The 16,375-nt window shown below is 37.3% G+C and overlaps 1 protein-coding gene across 1 annotated transcript in view; it reads right to left on the bottom strand.

The window, feature by feature from the left end:
• The window catches only part of UBAC2 (UBA domain containing 2), a 245,180-nt gene that overhangs the window by 58,516 nt on the left and 170,289 nt on the right, over positions 1-16,375 (bottom strand). The window contains exon 7 of the mRNA XM_036753855.1: positions 2,769-3,014. Coding sequence (XP_036609750.1) covers positions 2,769-3,014 — 246 coding nt within the window. The remainder of the gene's footprint in view (positions 1-2,768; positions 3,015-16,375) is intronic.

Raw genomic sequence — 16,375 nt, 5'->3', positions numbered from 1 at the left:
TCTTGTGTGCTCATCTTTTTACAAGTTACGAGATTTAGAGGAAGGCTCCCAGATGGTTGGGTAGGTCCTCAAAGGAGAATTGAGGTAAGAAAGAAATGAAAAGAAGTTTTACAGGATACGAATGTATAGGATCTGCAGCAGAGGAGAGAGTACCAACACCTATGCTGTCTCACATTATAATTACACAGCTCTGAAGTATCAAAATATATACCACAGTAATACTTAGTAGCATCAAATGAATCAAGTACAAATAATTTCAGGTGGTACTTTTCCCTGATCCTTTATGGTATTCTTTATAGTTTTCCCCTTGTAGTGGCTAAAGTATAGACAATGGGCATCTGGTTGAATTTCTAAAGACACTAAACTACATGGGGGTGACTGTATATAAAGCAAAGACAGTGATTTCCTTATGTCCTAACAAATAACAAGGCTTAATAACTTGTGGTCAAGCAGTACTGCTATTATAATAATATATTTGTATTAATACTAAGACACAATGAAAAAATGACAAAAATCCTTTGGCTGTCCCTTCCCTGTCCTGTCCTCAGCAATCGAGCTTATGAAAATACAGGACAGAAGTCCTTTTATGTCATGACTCATCTACTTATCTAAAGAAAAATCAGGCTGATGAGAAGAATGAACAAGGCTCACCAAAAATAAATATAGTAAAATCTCATTACTTCAGGAATGTAAGGAACCAAAAAAGGTAAGGAATGGGAAGAGCAAAGCACTTTTGGTAGTCCAATAATTTTTAAATTATCTCTCCTGGATCTATTTTCCAGGTCAGTGGTTTTTCCAAGGAGATATTTCACATTGTCTTCCATTTTTTCATTCCTCTGGTTCTGTTTTATAATATCCTGATTTCTCATAAAGTCACTAGCTTCCACTTGCTCCAATCTAATTTTTAAAGTAGTATTTTCTTCAGCGGTCTTTTGGACCTCCTTTTCCATTTGGCTAATTCTGCCTTTCAAGGCATTCTTCTCCTCATTGGCTTTTTGGAGCTCTTTTGCCATTTGAGTTAGTCTATTTTTTAAGGTGTTGTTTTCTTCAGTGTATTTTTCAGTATTTTTTTGGGTCTCCTTTAGCAAGTCATTGACTTGTTTTTCATGGTTTTCTCGCATCCTTCTTATTTCTCTTCCCAATTTTTCCTCTACTTCTCTAACTTGCTTTTCCAAATCCTTTTTGAGTTCTTCTATGGCCTGGGGCCAGTTCATGTTTTTCTTGGAGGCTTTGGTTGTAGGCTCTATGACTTTGTTGTCTTCTTTAGGCTGTATGTTTTGGTCTTCTTTGTCACCAAAGAAAGAATCCAAAGTCTGAGAGTGAATCTGGGCGCGTTTTCGCTGCCTGGCCATATTCCCAACCAACTAACTTGACTCTTGAGTTTTTCAGTGGGGTATGACTGCTTGTAGATTACAGAGTTCTATGTTCTACGTTTGGGGGGGAGGTGCCAGCTCTGTCAGAGCCGCACTCCTCCATCCCCAAGGACCCCCAGTCCAGGCTGGGCTCAGATCTTCGGCAGGCTGTGCACCCCTGCTGTGATCCGCCACTTAATTCCTCCCACCAGGTGGGCCTGGAGCCGGAAGTAACAACAGCTGTAGCTGCCCCACCTCCGCTGCCCCCGGGGCTGGAAGCCGAACCGCGAACTCCTTCCACTCCCGCAGCTTTTCCCACTAACCTTCTCCGCAGTCTTTGGTGTTTGTGGGTCGAGGGGTCTGGTAACTGCCGCAGCTCACATATTCAGGGCGCTAGGGCCCCCTCCGCCCGGCTTCTGGTCTGGATCGTCCACGCCGCTCAGGCTGGGCTCTGCTCCACTCCGTTCCCAGCTCCCAGCTCCCAGCTCCCAGCTCCGTGTGGAACAGAGCTCACCCAGAGACCATCCGGGCTGTCCTGGGCTGGAGCCCTGCTTCCCTCTGCTGTTCTGTGGGTTCTGCCGTTCTAGAATTGGTTCAGAGCCATTTTTATAGGTTTTTGGAGGGACTCGGGTACGGAGCTCACTGTAGTCCGTGCTTACCAGCCGCCATCTTGGCTCCGCCCCCTCAGCAAAGCACTTTTGAAGTAATGTGCTTGAATTATCCAGCATTTATTAACAACAAAAAAGGATCCAGTCATGTTGTTTAAATTACTCTGAATCAATATTGTTGTAATGAGATTTTACTGTATTTTAAGCTCTGCCTGGTAATTAGTAAACTGTGGCATCTGATTTTTGTCAGCAAACTATCCTATGCAAATGAACACTTTATAAACATTTTCCAAAGGAAAGATAACAACGAGATTAAGTCGGTATTTGGACAAATCCTTATGAACTTTCCTTTGTGTCTTCTCCTTTTCAATCAAGGAAAATTAATAGTGGTTACATTTGTCTGTCAATGAGGCGTTACAAGGATGTTAACAGGAAGACACTGTGGCTTTTACCTGATAGAAAGCCAGATAAATATCACTTCTTGCTAACTAGGTTGGTGTTTCTCCAAGAACTTATACTCGTCTGAAACAAACAGAATGATGTATGGTTTACTCAAGTTAATAATTAAGTATATAAATGTTTCTCTTTCTGAAAAGGCTGACTAGCTACTAGGGAAAATGCATGTTCTATCTGAAGAAACGAAGTCTGCCTTATAGATTACATGGTGACTCATGGGCCACTCCAGCATGAAGATCTATGATCCCACTAATCTGTAGCTTGATGCCAAATCATATAAAAATGAAAAAAGAGCTGATTAGTCTGATAAGTGCCTACTTGTTAACTACTGGGTTTAAAAAAAATTAAGTACCTGCTGCTGTCGCTGCCGCCTCATGTGTGCAAACTGAGATAACATAAGCTGACGATCAAGCAGTTCCATTCTTTGCTGCCTCTGAATGTCTACGGTTGCTCCCATTCCAATTCTGACTTCATTGGTTGGTTCCGAAGAAGAGAAGATGGGTTCAAGTGTCCAAGAAAACAACTTTGCCATCCAGCGGGGTATGCAAAGAACCTCATGAACTTTTAATACACTATTGGTATAACACATACCAGCAATCTAAAAGAAAAAAAAATCCCAACAAAATGGTTAAAATGCAAAAAAATTCACAAAAACATACAAATATAGGAATCTTTTAAATGTCTGAGTATCAAATAGACACAGAACTGAAAATGGCATTCTTACATGTCAGAGTACTTCTTTTCCTGAGATTTAAAGGGGTTAACAAGGAGAGAAGTCATTTTAAATGATAAGCCACTATATACATATATATGTATATGTATATATATGTGTGTGTGTGTATATATATATATATATATATATATATATAGTTACTACTAGGTTAGCTGACCTGTGAGGCTGGTGACTTTGCACAACCCTGCCTCACCTAAATCCAATTCACTTGCAAGTCATGACATCTCCTTCCTGATGTCATGGTCCTCTTGGAGAATGAAGGAAAACAAGAATCAGTGAATAGTAGTAGCTGCCCCACTGGGGACCCAATTAGCCAGTTCTAGTTGAGAAATGCAGCCCCCTCCCTCCTTCCTCTCCCTTTGTCTACACAGGGAATCATACCCTGAACTAGGGGAGCTCTGCCTAAAGGAATATAAGTTTTGATCACTGAAACCTAGTAAGATATCTTGGGGTTTTCATCCTAGATTTCTTTTCATGGACCATACCTTAAACCTAAATCACTCCGGCCCTCATTGATTGGCCAACAATGGGTTCCAGGCCAAGCCTTACGTGGTCACTGTTTGGATTCTGAGGGCTCACGGTAAGTGTAAATAGCAATTGTTTCTGTTTTGGCCAGAAACTTTGAGGGTCTTCCCCTCCCAGATTGATTTTATTTTATTGACTGGGTAAAAGAGATCATTTTTTGCCTCATTTTCACCTAGCTTTAAGTCACTGAATGGGCACTGCCTGAGACAAACTGAGATCTGGGAAAGATCTTAGCTTAAAAAGGCCAAAGCCTCCCACTGCATCTGGGGCCATCCTCTACTAGTCCTGATCTGTATCTTGCCACTGGACCCACATGGCACCTGAGGAGAGAGTGAGGCTGGTGACTTTGCACAGCCCTGCCTCACTTAAATCCAATTCACTTGCAAGTCGTGACATCTCCTTCCTGATGTCTTCTAGAATGAAGGACAAACAACGACTTCCTCTGAGAGAGTGACTGTTCTATTTAACCTCTTTCCCCTAGTTATTAGTGCATTATATAACAGGCATTTAATCAATGTATAGCAAATGTATTGATGTATATTAACAAACTTTACCAAATGGGTGAATATTTATTGCTGTTATTAACAATAGCGGATCACTTTTACTTAGTACTTTAAGGTTTGCAAAGGTGATTTCATCATTTCATTTGATTTTCATAACAAACCTATGAAGTAGATGCTATTATTATTCCCTTTTTATAAATGAGGAAACTGAGGCTCATAGAGATTAGGTGACCTGTCTGAGTCACAGTGTGCTTTTTAAAATAACATTCTATTTTTTCCCCTCAGTTACATGTCAAAACATTTGGGTTTTTTTTTTTAAAGCTTTGAGTTGCAAATTCTCTCCTTCCCTCCCTTCCGGAGAAGGTAAACAATCTGATATAGGTTGTCCATGTGCAACCATGTAAAACATATTTCCATATTGAGTCTCAGTGCTTAAGTATCTGACGTAGAATTTGAATGTAAGCTTTCCAGGCTCTAGGTCCAGTACTCATTCATTCTGCTGTGCTGCCTCTTAGTATGTGCTTAGGAGCACAAACCAAGAAAACCAAATTAATTCAGTAAAGCAAAATAATTTGTTGATTCTTAAAATGGGAAAAGGAAGTTCTCACTCTTCATTTTGAGAACTAGATAGAAAAAAAATGAAAACAATTTATTTAAAAAACCCACCAAAATAAAAATATCTTCCTATCACAAGCACCTTTCACATTCTATTAATCTTTAACTAATCTCCCTGGCAAATGGTCAAATACAGACAATAGCGTTGGAGAGCAATCTTAGCTCTTGGTCATCTGGGTGGAGCACATAACTGCTACAAAAACCGCTGATATATATTACAAGTAGTACAGTGACAGAAAAGCCACAGTTTCTTTAAAACTAAAGATACTTTATTGTCTTTGCCCAGCTGTAAGAATAAAAAAAAATACAAATGTCAATATGGTGTACTTTGATTTTTCTGTAATTTTCCATGCCGTCCAAAAGGATAATAACAGATAATAGCAGATCGACTGAAAATTCCAGGCAATATCTTCTGTCTGTAATACTGCTTAAAAACACCAAAGAAAATTAACATCAATGAGATTATGTATTAGTGATAGAATTTAAAAGTCTAATTTGCATTCCATGCAAATTATTATTTTATTTTTTTGCTCGTGAAAATTAAAACCCACAGGTGGGCTGCATAAAATCACACTGCAGGCTGCATTTTGGATAGCCCTGATCTAGCCATTCCCCAACTGATCCATCACTTATTTTTTTTTGCTACCATAAAAAGTATTGAAATTAATATTTTGATATATATAGAGGTACATGCCTACCAGTAGGATCTCTGAGTCAAGCGTATGAAGAAACTAGCGTCTTTTCTTGTATGATTACAAATTTTCTTCTAGAATGTACTCAACCACTCACAGCTCTCCCAACAGCACATTAACGTATTTCAGCAGCACTTCTAACATTGCATCATCCGCTATCATTGTCAGTTTGGTACCATCTTCTGCATGAAGAAGCCTTTCCCAATACACTCCACTGCTAATGCAGTTCTAACTCTCTCTCCAACTACCTTATATTTAACCATTTTGTATTTGTTCTGTATGTATTTGTATGTGTCCTTGTTGTCTCCTTGGTTGTAATTATACTGAAATATAAGCTTACTGTGTTTAACAATTATTTTATTCATTGTTTTTGTATCTCTAGCACTTAGTACAGTGCCTGGGACAGAGTCAGCCCTTAATAAATACCTGTTGATTGACAAATTTGGAAGGTGTGAGGCAAAACCTGAGAGTTTTTTTAATTCGCATCTCTCATTACTAATTTGGAACAATCTTTCACATAGTCCTTTACAGTTTGTAATTTTTATTTTGAAAATTATTTTGTTCATAATTCTTTGACCACTTAACTACTAGAAACTGGCTCTTGGAATTTCCAAGAGTCTTGCCATTTACACGTTGTCTAGAAACTCATACTATTTACAAACAAACCCTCATTTCATATTATGGCCTTCCTTTTGTCCACTTTCATAAAACTTTACCTTTCTGAGTGTTAATTACAGTAGCCAGCTAGAATGTGGTATAAGAGGGCAGCCAGGATAGTGGGGAAAATTAAAATCATGCCATGTAAAGATCAGTTGAAAGAAGAGGGAAAAGATTAAGTTTAAGAGATAGATGACTGACTTTATTTTAAAGACTGTCATGAAAGAGACAGATTGGACTTGGTCCCAAAGGACTGAAACAGGAACTAATCGCTGGTTGTTAAAAGGAGAAACGCCGTGGCTCAATGTGAAGAAAAGAACTTTGGGAACCAGAGTTCTCTAAAAATGAAATGAGCTACTTTAGGAATTAATAAGTCCCCCAGAACAAGTGACCTTTAAGAAGAGGACAGAAAATCATGTATCACGAATCACGAATACTGTAATTTGGAGTCATGCTTCATTTAGAAAGGGGTTGAGCTAAAAGCCTGTAAAGGACAGTTTTTAGAAATTCAAAGTGCTCAGTTTCAAGTTTTTCCAGATCAAAGTGGTTTTCTTACCATGTCCTAGCTCATTATTCATACCAGATCTGAACTTAGCTAACATTTTCTTCATTTCCTGCTCTGATGAAAAAATACTTTTGCAGTTTAGAAACACAATTTTAACTGTTTTTAAGCACAATTATGCTCAGTATTTTGCATTTATTTTTAAGCAGGATAACCAAAATGTCTCCAAACAAAAGACAACTAGTGATGACTAGCAGTGGAAAATACAGATCAAAACAGGGAAATTTGGGTCACAGTATAAGAATAAATATTTGTATTCTTAAAGGCCCTCTTTTTCACTGACCACAAAAGTTAAAACAAAAATTAAGCAGTATGACACAAAAGCCTGAATGTCATCATGAAAAACCACTTAAAGATTCCATATTACTACTAAAAAAGAAGGCAAAAGAGATATTTTGTAAATATGCTTTCTTTTCCTTGGTGTGCTTTATTTATTCTATGTGCTAGCCTAAAAACACTTTATTGACTATATATTTCTGGTTTCTTACTATAAAGTTAAGTTTAAAAAAAAAAGGAAGAAGGGAAAGAAGAGAAGGTGGTGATAGAAGGAAGAAGGGAAGGGAAAGAGGAGGTAAAGATTATTTTTGTTTCAATGTTGTATGATGTGTGAAAAGAGGCAAATTACAGGGCAATAACTAGAAAATGTAAATTTGTACTTTCACACTTTATTATCAAGACTTTATCAGGGAAATGGTAAATTAATTTTTGTGGTTATTGTTCAGTTGTTTTCAGTCGTGTCTGACTCTTCATGACCTCATTTGGGGTTTTCTTGGCAGAGATACTGGAGTGGTTTGCCATTTCCTTCTCCAGCTCATTTTACAGTTGAGGAAACACAGGCAAACAGGATTAAGTGACTTGCCCAGGGTCACACAGCTAGGAAGTGTCCAAATCCAGACCTGAACTCAGGAAGATGAGTCTTTCTAATTCCAGTCCCAGCACTCTATCCACTGAACCACTTAGCTGCTGGTAAGTTAATTATCCCATCCTATGATCTACTGATTTTAAAAACACAGGAGGACTACTAGGTCTGTGCCCCAGAGAGATCAACAGGAAGGGAAAAGGACCTACTTTTCAGCTTCATACAATCAATTCAAAGTTATCAACATGTAGAAGCAGTTGTAGAAGCATCATGTACAACGGAAGAGGGCTTCCACTGAGATTTTACAGAGGACATCCTCTACGACGATGACAACAAACACTTTTGGCAAATACGTGTCTCTCCATTTCAGATCCTGCTTGATGCCAATATTCAAGGGACTGCTGAAAAAAGTTACATCTATCAAGGATTCTTTCTGATTTTAATATATACATGGGAGACCCTTGATGGAAGAGACGTTACAGAGCAGGGGGGGGAAACCTGTGTCCTCAAGTCCACATGTGGCCCTACAGGTCCTCAAGTGTGACTCTCTGACTGAACCCAAGCTTCACAGAATAAATCCCCTTAATAAAAGGATCTGTTCTATAAAACTCGGACTCCGCCAAAAGACTGTACCCGAGGGCCCAGAAGGCCCCCATGTGGCTGCAGGTTGCCCACCCCTGCTATAGAGTCATACTCTATTCTACTGAATTAAACACTCACTTGTAATACAGTAGGAGCTAGCTAGTGTTTAGGCAGTAGCTGGAGCTTTGTAAAGTAATTTAGATTGTCTCATTTGATCCTCTTAACAGCCTTTGGAGGTAGATGCCAATGTTATCCCCATTTAACAGATGAAGAAACTGAGGTGCAGAGAGGCTGAACTGGCCTAGAAGTGTCTGAGGGAAGTCCAACATTCTATGCTTTTTTGGGTTCAACTTCTACTAGGAGCAGCTGATCAATGAAGACTTAGAAAATAACTGATGATAATGACTTACTTGCATTTCACTTAGAGTTTTACAAAGCTCTACATTCACTGCTAGGTCTGTCCTGAGTATTTCAAATAATGAATCCTGTGAAGAGTTCTCATTATTCAAATTCACACCATTTGAAATTAAAATGAAAATATGATAATTCATGCTAACCCAATGGAAATATGCAATGAAAAAATTTTTAAACAAGGCTTCATCTGTTTATTAATAATATGACAGCAAAGGATAAGAAAAATCTATTTCTGATTCAGGTTTACTACAAAGTAGTAGCTATAGAGAGAAAAATTTTTAAAAATTAAAAAATTACTAAATATTGTACCCAAAGATAAACTTACAGTGATGATATGGTGAAAGCATTGTTGTCATTTAAATATTTTAGCAGTAGAGATGAATTGTCTTCTTATGATGGTAGGAGCAGCAGAGAGTTTAATCCACATCTTGGTGAATTTGCATGCTCATATTCTCGCACAATGAACCAAGTGTAGTTGGATGACCTGGGGCATTATCTAAAATCAGTAATGCTTTAAATGCGATTGTTGTCTCTGCAATATTTTTTCAACAGTTGGGCTAAAATAACTTGAAAACTAGTCTTTGAAAACAACTTTAGTCACCCATACTTTCTTAACTGACCATGAAAGAACTAGAAGGAATTGATGAATATAGCCTCTCGGAGCATGAGGATTTTAAAAATGTGAACAAATGTTGGTTTTAATTTAAAATTTCCTTCCATATTACCTCCCAATAAGTGCTAGGTAATCTTAGGCACTTGAAATTCAGTCTGAGTTTTCTTCTAAGAAATAGAAGTTCTGGAAGATATCTTTTCCCCAGAATCAGCCTATTTTATCCAAATTAAAAATTTGTTGATCAGTGTATAAACCTGCATCAATGATTCTCTGCAAAACCAGGATACTTAGTATCCTCATCTTCACTGTTTGCCTTTCCAGTAACATTAACATTATACAATTGAACTTGATTTTTAAAGTGACTGAAGCAACCAACAACTGCAGTCAAAGTTTCATCATTACTCCCTTTACTTCCATTTTCTTTCACTGCCTTAAATGAACTTGAAGCTTTTGTTTGAATGAGTGCTCTGGTAAGAGGAATGCATTTTTGATTATAATCTTCAATTCATACTGCTAAAAGAAGCACCATTTCTATCACTTTAACACTTCTATTTCTCATAGTTGTTTGTAAAGCCTCAATTGCTGATGCATTTTTAGCCTTTTAAAAAAATCATTTGTGTATTTCACAATATTCTGTAATGTAGATTCATTCTAACATCTTGGCCTATTTTAGAGTTACTGTGACCACGATTATGCCATTCAACTACATGAATGTTTTGTTCTAATGTAAAAACAAACCTCTGTTGTTTTTTTGCACATGTAGTTTTTCCTTCTGAAATATTCTCCTTTTCATTCATTTTTTAAAGGGCTCTTTAAAAAAAAATTAACACAACTGTTGGTAACATGGTATGCAGAAACATATCACATCCCTCAACCAGTTCATATGTGTCACAGTAACTGAATTTTGGCCTGACATTAAATACAATGGGATATTTTATAATTTTCACTAAATCGAATTTTACATTATTTGAACACACATTAATTTTGACATACCTATAGGTGGTGTGGGGGATAGAGTGCTAAGCCTGGAGGGAGGAAAATTCATCTTACTCAATTCAAATCCAGCCTCAGATACTTCCTAGCTGTGTGACCCTGAGCGAGTCACTCAACCCCTTCTGCCTCTATTTCCTCATCTGTAAAATAAGCTGGAGAAGGAAATGGCAAACTACTCTCGTATCTTTGCCAAGAAAACCCCAAATGGGGTCATGAAGTGTCAGACATGACTGAAATGGCCAAACAACAAAAAGCTGTACACTGATCTGATTCTCACAATAACATGTAGCAGAATGTTGAAATCAGAATACAAAATACTTGGGTTTAAATTTATAATCAGGTATTAGTTGTATGACTCTGACAGCTTCAGTTACCTCATCTGTAAAACAGGAATAACAATCATAATGCTGCGAGAATCAAATGATATAATGTAGTTTGCAAACTTAAAAGTGTTATATAAATGTCAGATGTCATTATTATAGCAAAAGAAAGGATTTCTAAAGAAGTTTAGCATGTGTTGGAGAAACAAAGAAGTTTGCTACCACCACTGAGATACAGTCTGTATCTATGAGAGTTACTTATACAATATATATTGTATATATATTTTATATATTACATACTACATACAGTCTTCTAATCCCATTCTCTATAAACCAACAGAGACTTACGAAACCTCATCCTGTACGCCCCATCATGACCCTTTTACCAAAACCCACCAATCATCATCTCTCTTATCACAACTCCACTCAATGTTATTCCCAGGCTGGTTTGACTGTCTATACCAGCAGTATGGAAATAAGCAGCTGAGAGGAAAAGGGAAGAGGAGATAAACTGATAAAGCAGGGAACACTTAGGAAATTTCTGCTGACAATCCAAACAGCTCTCTAGCTGGTATTACCACCAGTAAGAAGGGAAACTGCAGCATAACAGAAGTGTGAATATAGAGTGGGGGAGGCTAGCAGGGGGAAAAGGGAATAAAGGTGTTTCCTATTTAAAAGCTCCAAATTTGAACTAATGAATTGTCAACAACCTATTTTGCTATGTAAAGTTTAGAAGGGAGGAATACTGCATTGAAGAGGAAGTATTATTCTCAGCTCCATACAGAGGACAGGAAGATAGCCATGCTATTTCAACATCATTAGTAGATATTATCGGGCTACCATTTTATTATCAACCAAAATGCTACACACCTCCAAAGCAACTCAGTGAAACAGATAAAAATTAGCTTTGAAAATTGCATAATAATTCAGGAAAGTAAACAACACTTATCTGGAGGTCAAATTTAAGGCATCTTTAACCCCACTGATAATGCAAATGGAGTAGGAAATAAGTAAAAAGAGGTCTCTGAATACTCAACCTAGCAGTTACAAGGTCAACGAAATTAAACCATATATTGTTGCTTCTGAACTCTGACTCAAGTTACCTGACTCTAATTTGCTATAAGATAGGGACAGGGCCGGACCTGTGATTTCACTAGTCTAGGGGAACACCCAGTGTAGAAAACTCTCTCTACTGATCAGGGCCGGTCAGAACCATCTCCGCAAAGGGTAGGGTTGTCTTGAGCAATGAAATGTTAAGTGATTTGCCCTGGAATGGGACTTGAACATAGGGTTTCCTGACTTCAAGGCTCACTCACTCTCTATCCATTACCACAATGACCCAACTTAATTTTAATATGCAAACCTGAAATTTAATTATGTATTTTCCTCAGCTGACAACAGATTAGACTCATCAAAACGGAAGGGGGATAAAGGGCACAAGACTGAGGCAGCTGCAGGTGCAGGAGCAGAAAGACACTTGACAATCTGACTGCAGCAAGTTTTGGCTTTTCCTTCTAGCTAGAATGTTCTTTTCTCAGCTCAAATCCTGCCAATCCATCCAGCTAAAATCCCATCCCCTCCACAAAGCTTTCCCTGACTTTCACTTCCCTGCAATAACTATACTCCTCTTACCTCTTGCTGCACTTTAACATTCTAATAATAAGCTTATATTTACAGAGCAATTTTTTCCCCTAACAACACTGTTAAATCAGCACTATATTAAGATCCCTATTCTACAGATGAGGAAAGTGAGACTCAGGGAAGTTAAGAAACTTGTATGATTATAAAGCAAATATTGGATCTGGGATTTGAACCAGTTTTCTTGATTCTATGCACAGTATTTTTCTATTAATTTTATATAATTATCTCCTCTATTATAATGTAAATTCCAGGAGGGCAGGAAGACCTATCAATTACAGCATTTATCTTACATTCATTTATCCACCCACTCATCTAGCCATCTGAAAAATTAGGCAACTCTCTATACTACAACATATTGTTCTAGATGCTGCAGGGGATGTAAGGATTTCCCTCAGAAAGCCTGAAGTCACCAGGTATTCGATAAAAACGTGTTGAAATGAGACAGGAAGCAAAAAAATTACTGTACTATCACACATTAATAGTGTTCAGAATGAGGATCCTGAAACATCAAGAAAAAGTGATATTATACTCATTAATTCAACATTATTAGGTGCCCCTAGTACCCTCTTAATTGCCTTTCCCCCAAAAGAAAAATTAAAGCTCTTCCTTTTAACAAATAAGTATAGTTATGCAAAATGAATTCACATATGTACTCATTCTGTACCTCTACTAGCTTATCATTTGTCAAGAAGTGGGAAACAAGGTTTATCATCAGTCTTCTGGAATTGTAATTAGTCACTGTATAGATTACAGTTCTTAAGTCTTTCAAAGTTGTTTTTCTTTATAATACTGTTATTGTTCAAATGGCACTGTTTCTGCTCACTATACTCTGTGTCAGTTCATACATATCCTTCCAAGTTTCTTTGAACCCATCCTTTCCATCATTTCTAATGGTATGATACTACATTACATTCATATACCATAAAGTTCAGCCATCCTCCAATTAATGTGTTTCTGTTTCTAGTTCTTTACCACAACAAAGAGTCCTTCTAAAAAAGTTTTTGGACACTGGAGTCTTTTCTCTCTTTTTCCTAGTAGTGGTATGCATAGTTGAATGACTTTTAGAGAATGGCTCCATACTGATTTTTAAAATTCTTGGGCCACTCAACAGCTCTCCCAATAGCTCATTTGTGTCTCTGTTATCCCATCACCCCTCTACCAATCATCATTTTGCTTTTTTGTTATCTTTGCTAATCTGATGAGTGTGAGGTAAAAACTCAAGAGCTGTTTTAATTTCCATTTCTTTTATTATTAATGGCCTGGAGCATTTTTTTCATGTTGTTGTAAACAGATTTCCTTTCCTCTGAGAAACATCTACTCATATCCTTTGACCATTTATATCTCTATTGGAGAATGGCTATTCTTATGTATTTATATCAATTCCTTAAATATCTCCTATGTTGGGCCTTTATTAGAGAAATTTGCTGCAAAGATTTTCCCTTCTGTTTTCCTTCTCTTTTAATTGCATCGATTTTTCTTTTGTAGAATCATTACAATTTTACATAATCAAAATTGTCCTTTTTATTTTCAATCCTATCCATCCGTTGTTTGGTTAAGAACTCTTTCCCAACAGGTAGCAGTTTCAATCAGTATCTTCTCTGCTCCTCTAATTTGCTTATGATATAGCCTTTTAAGTCTTTATTCCATCTGTTGGTGTCCAACCATGTTTGATTGCTTCTGGGTCTTGCTTCAAGATCCTAAATTGAGAGCTGATTTTATCCCCTGGCATCTAGGTACTGAGTCAGTCCTCCTTCCTAATGTGGTGCTCAGTTCTCTGAGGAGTGCATGCCTGGGCCCCTTTTCCCACTGAATAAGCTATAGGACTAGGTTATGTCCTCACTTCTGTTCTGACAGGTAAGTGGTGAACTAGTTTCAGGTCTCTGATTACATTAGTTTGTAACGGATAGCTTACAACCGGCCTGCTCGGATCACTGGCTGGCTGGTTTGAAGTGTACTTGTGGTACTAGTTCATGATGGCTTCACTGGCTCCTCTCTGATACACACACACACACGTGCGCGCGCGCACACACACGCACACATATTTTATATACATATGTACACACATACACATCTATATCTATATACACACATATTTTATATACATATATACACATATACATCTATATCTATCTATCTATCTATCTATCTATCTATCTATCTATCTATCTATCTATCTATGTATCTATATCTAGGCATTGCTGCTGGAGAAGCTCTCTTCCCCAATTCTTCCAGCGCCTGCATTTATCTGTGCTTATGCTGGTTTCCCTGGTGAGACTTCACTCTGCCTCCATCGACATCTGTCTTTTTGTGCAGTAATGAATGATCTTTCATGTCACCACCTTAACCAGAAGTCCCATGACAAGAATTTGTAAAAAGAATATCATGACAGCAAATGTAGCAAATGCAACACCTGCTGCAGAGGATGAGAAGGCAAAAAAAGTCTATAAATAATTCAGTAAGATATTCCAAAATAAATTAACACGTACTTAACGATTCAGAGACATTAATGAAAATGCGGGCATGAGGGAGGATACTGAAGAAATGTTTTGGAAAATAAAGTTCTGAAAAGTAAGAAATAAAAAAAAAACAAACAAGTAGGTGGTCTAACTGGACACATACAACTGACTTCAAAAGGACTCCTAGATCAGTCACTAATCATTTCCTGTCTGCTGAAACATAATCAATCTTATTTCTGCGATGTTATCTGGTGTTTGTCATGTTCAGCACTTCCTGACTTGTTCTCTGAATTATTCTTCTGCACCATGAGAGATGCCATTTATAGAGTGCTTTAAAATTCGCAAAATGCTTTACATATTATTATTTCATTTGATTCTTACAAAAACCCTATGAAGACAAAGAAACTGAGGCGGAGAGAGGTTGGATGACTTTCCCAGAGAGGGTCACAGAGCCAATAAATGTCTGAAGCAGGATTCAAAACCTGGTCTTCCTGACTCCAAATCCATCTTTCAACTATACAATAATCTCCATTATCATATTGAGAGGTGAGGCTTCCATAGAGCTTACAAACGTGGAGTCTCCCCTTTTTCTCTCTCCTCTACTATGTTTTCCACTACCTTTTTTGCTGCCTTCCCCTATGATGATGTTAGAAGGTTCATGAATGTCTCATTTCCTGCCAATCTCAAGCCTGGAACACCAGACAAGAACGGTGGTCAAGAACAATGGTGATAGTCAGCAGGAATACATTGCAATGACCTCATGGTTGACCTTATGGTTGAAAGGGAAGGGCAACGCAGAGGAAGCAGAGCTGAGATGATGAGATGGTCTGATACAGCTGTCTGTCACTCTGGGTATAACACTTCTAGCTGCACATGGCAGTGAGTCCTTTCATTGAGAAAGAAAGCAGGGTGAAGAGAATACAACAGGTTTGTTAACTAAAAGAGACTCATTTAATTGGGTAGAGCAAAATGGAATCTTAACAGCCACGAGAAAGATCTCCTAAACACAGCAAATCATCTAAGATTCCTTGAAAGACTTAACAACAAAGGCAGAACACAGAATTTTTGCACAGATTTAATTACAAAGTGCTCCTTAAATAAATCAAAAAACAACATAAATAGCTGGCACAATATTCACTGCTCATGGCTGAGCTGCACTAATATAATAAAAATGATAATACTACCAGTTAATTTGCACTTTTAGGGCTATACCAATCAAATTACACAAAGGATACTTTATAGAACTAGATAAAATAATTATGAAATTTGTTTGGAAAAATAAAACATCTACAGTATTGAAGGAAATTATGAAAAGAGTTAGCGATGAAAGAAGAATGACAGTTCTGGACCTCAGATTATTAATATAATAAAGCAGCAGTCATCAAAACTATCTAGTACTGGTTAAAAAATAGGGAGATAGAGCAATATAGATAAGATAGATCACACTAGACAAGAAATCAGAAATGACAAAGCTCAATAACCTAGTGTTTGATAAACTGGAAAACTTAAATTACTTGGAAAAAAAACTTATTTGATAAAACTGCAAGGAAAACTGAAAAAAAAAAAGTCTAGCAAAAATTAGACTTAGACAATACTTTACCCCACATTTTACAATATAGTCTAAGTGGATACATGCCCTTAATATTAAAGATCATACCATTAAAAATTTAGAAGAGAGTCAGATCATATATTTCTCATAGTGTTGGTGCAGAAGATGTATTCTTAACTAAAGAAGGGACGGAGAAAAATTACAAAAGATAATATAAATAAATTGCGATTACTTGAAACTGAAAA

The sequence above is a fragment of the Trichosurus vulpecula genome, chromosome 4 (assembly GCF_011100635.1).
Source record: "Trichosurus vulpecula isolate mTriVul1 chromosome 4, mTriVul1.pri, whole genome shotgun sequence".
NCBI classification, from domain to species: domain Eukaryota; kingdom Metazoa; phylum Chordata; class Mammalia; order Diprotodontia; family Phalangeridae; genus Trichosurus; species Trichosurus vulpecula.
Note: the sequence above shows the minus strand (reverse complement) of the source record. Positions and strands in the feature narration are given on the sequence as shown.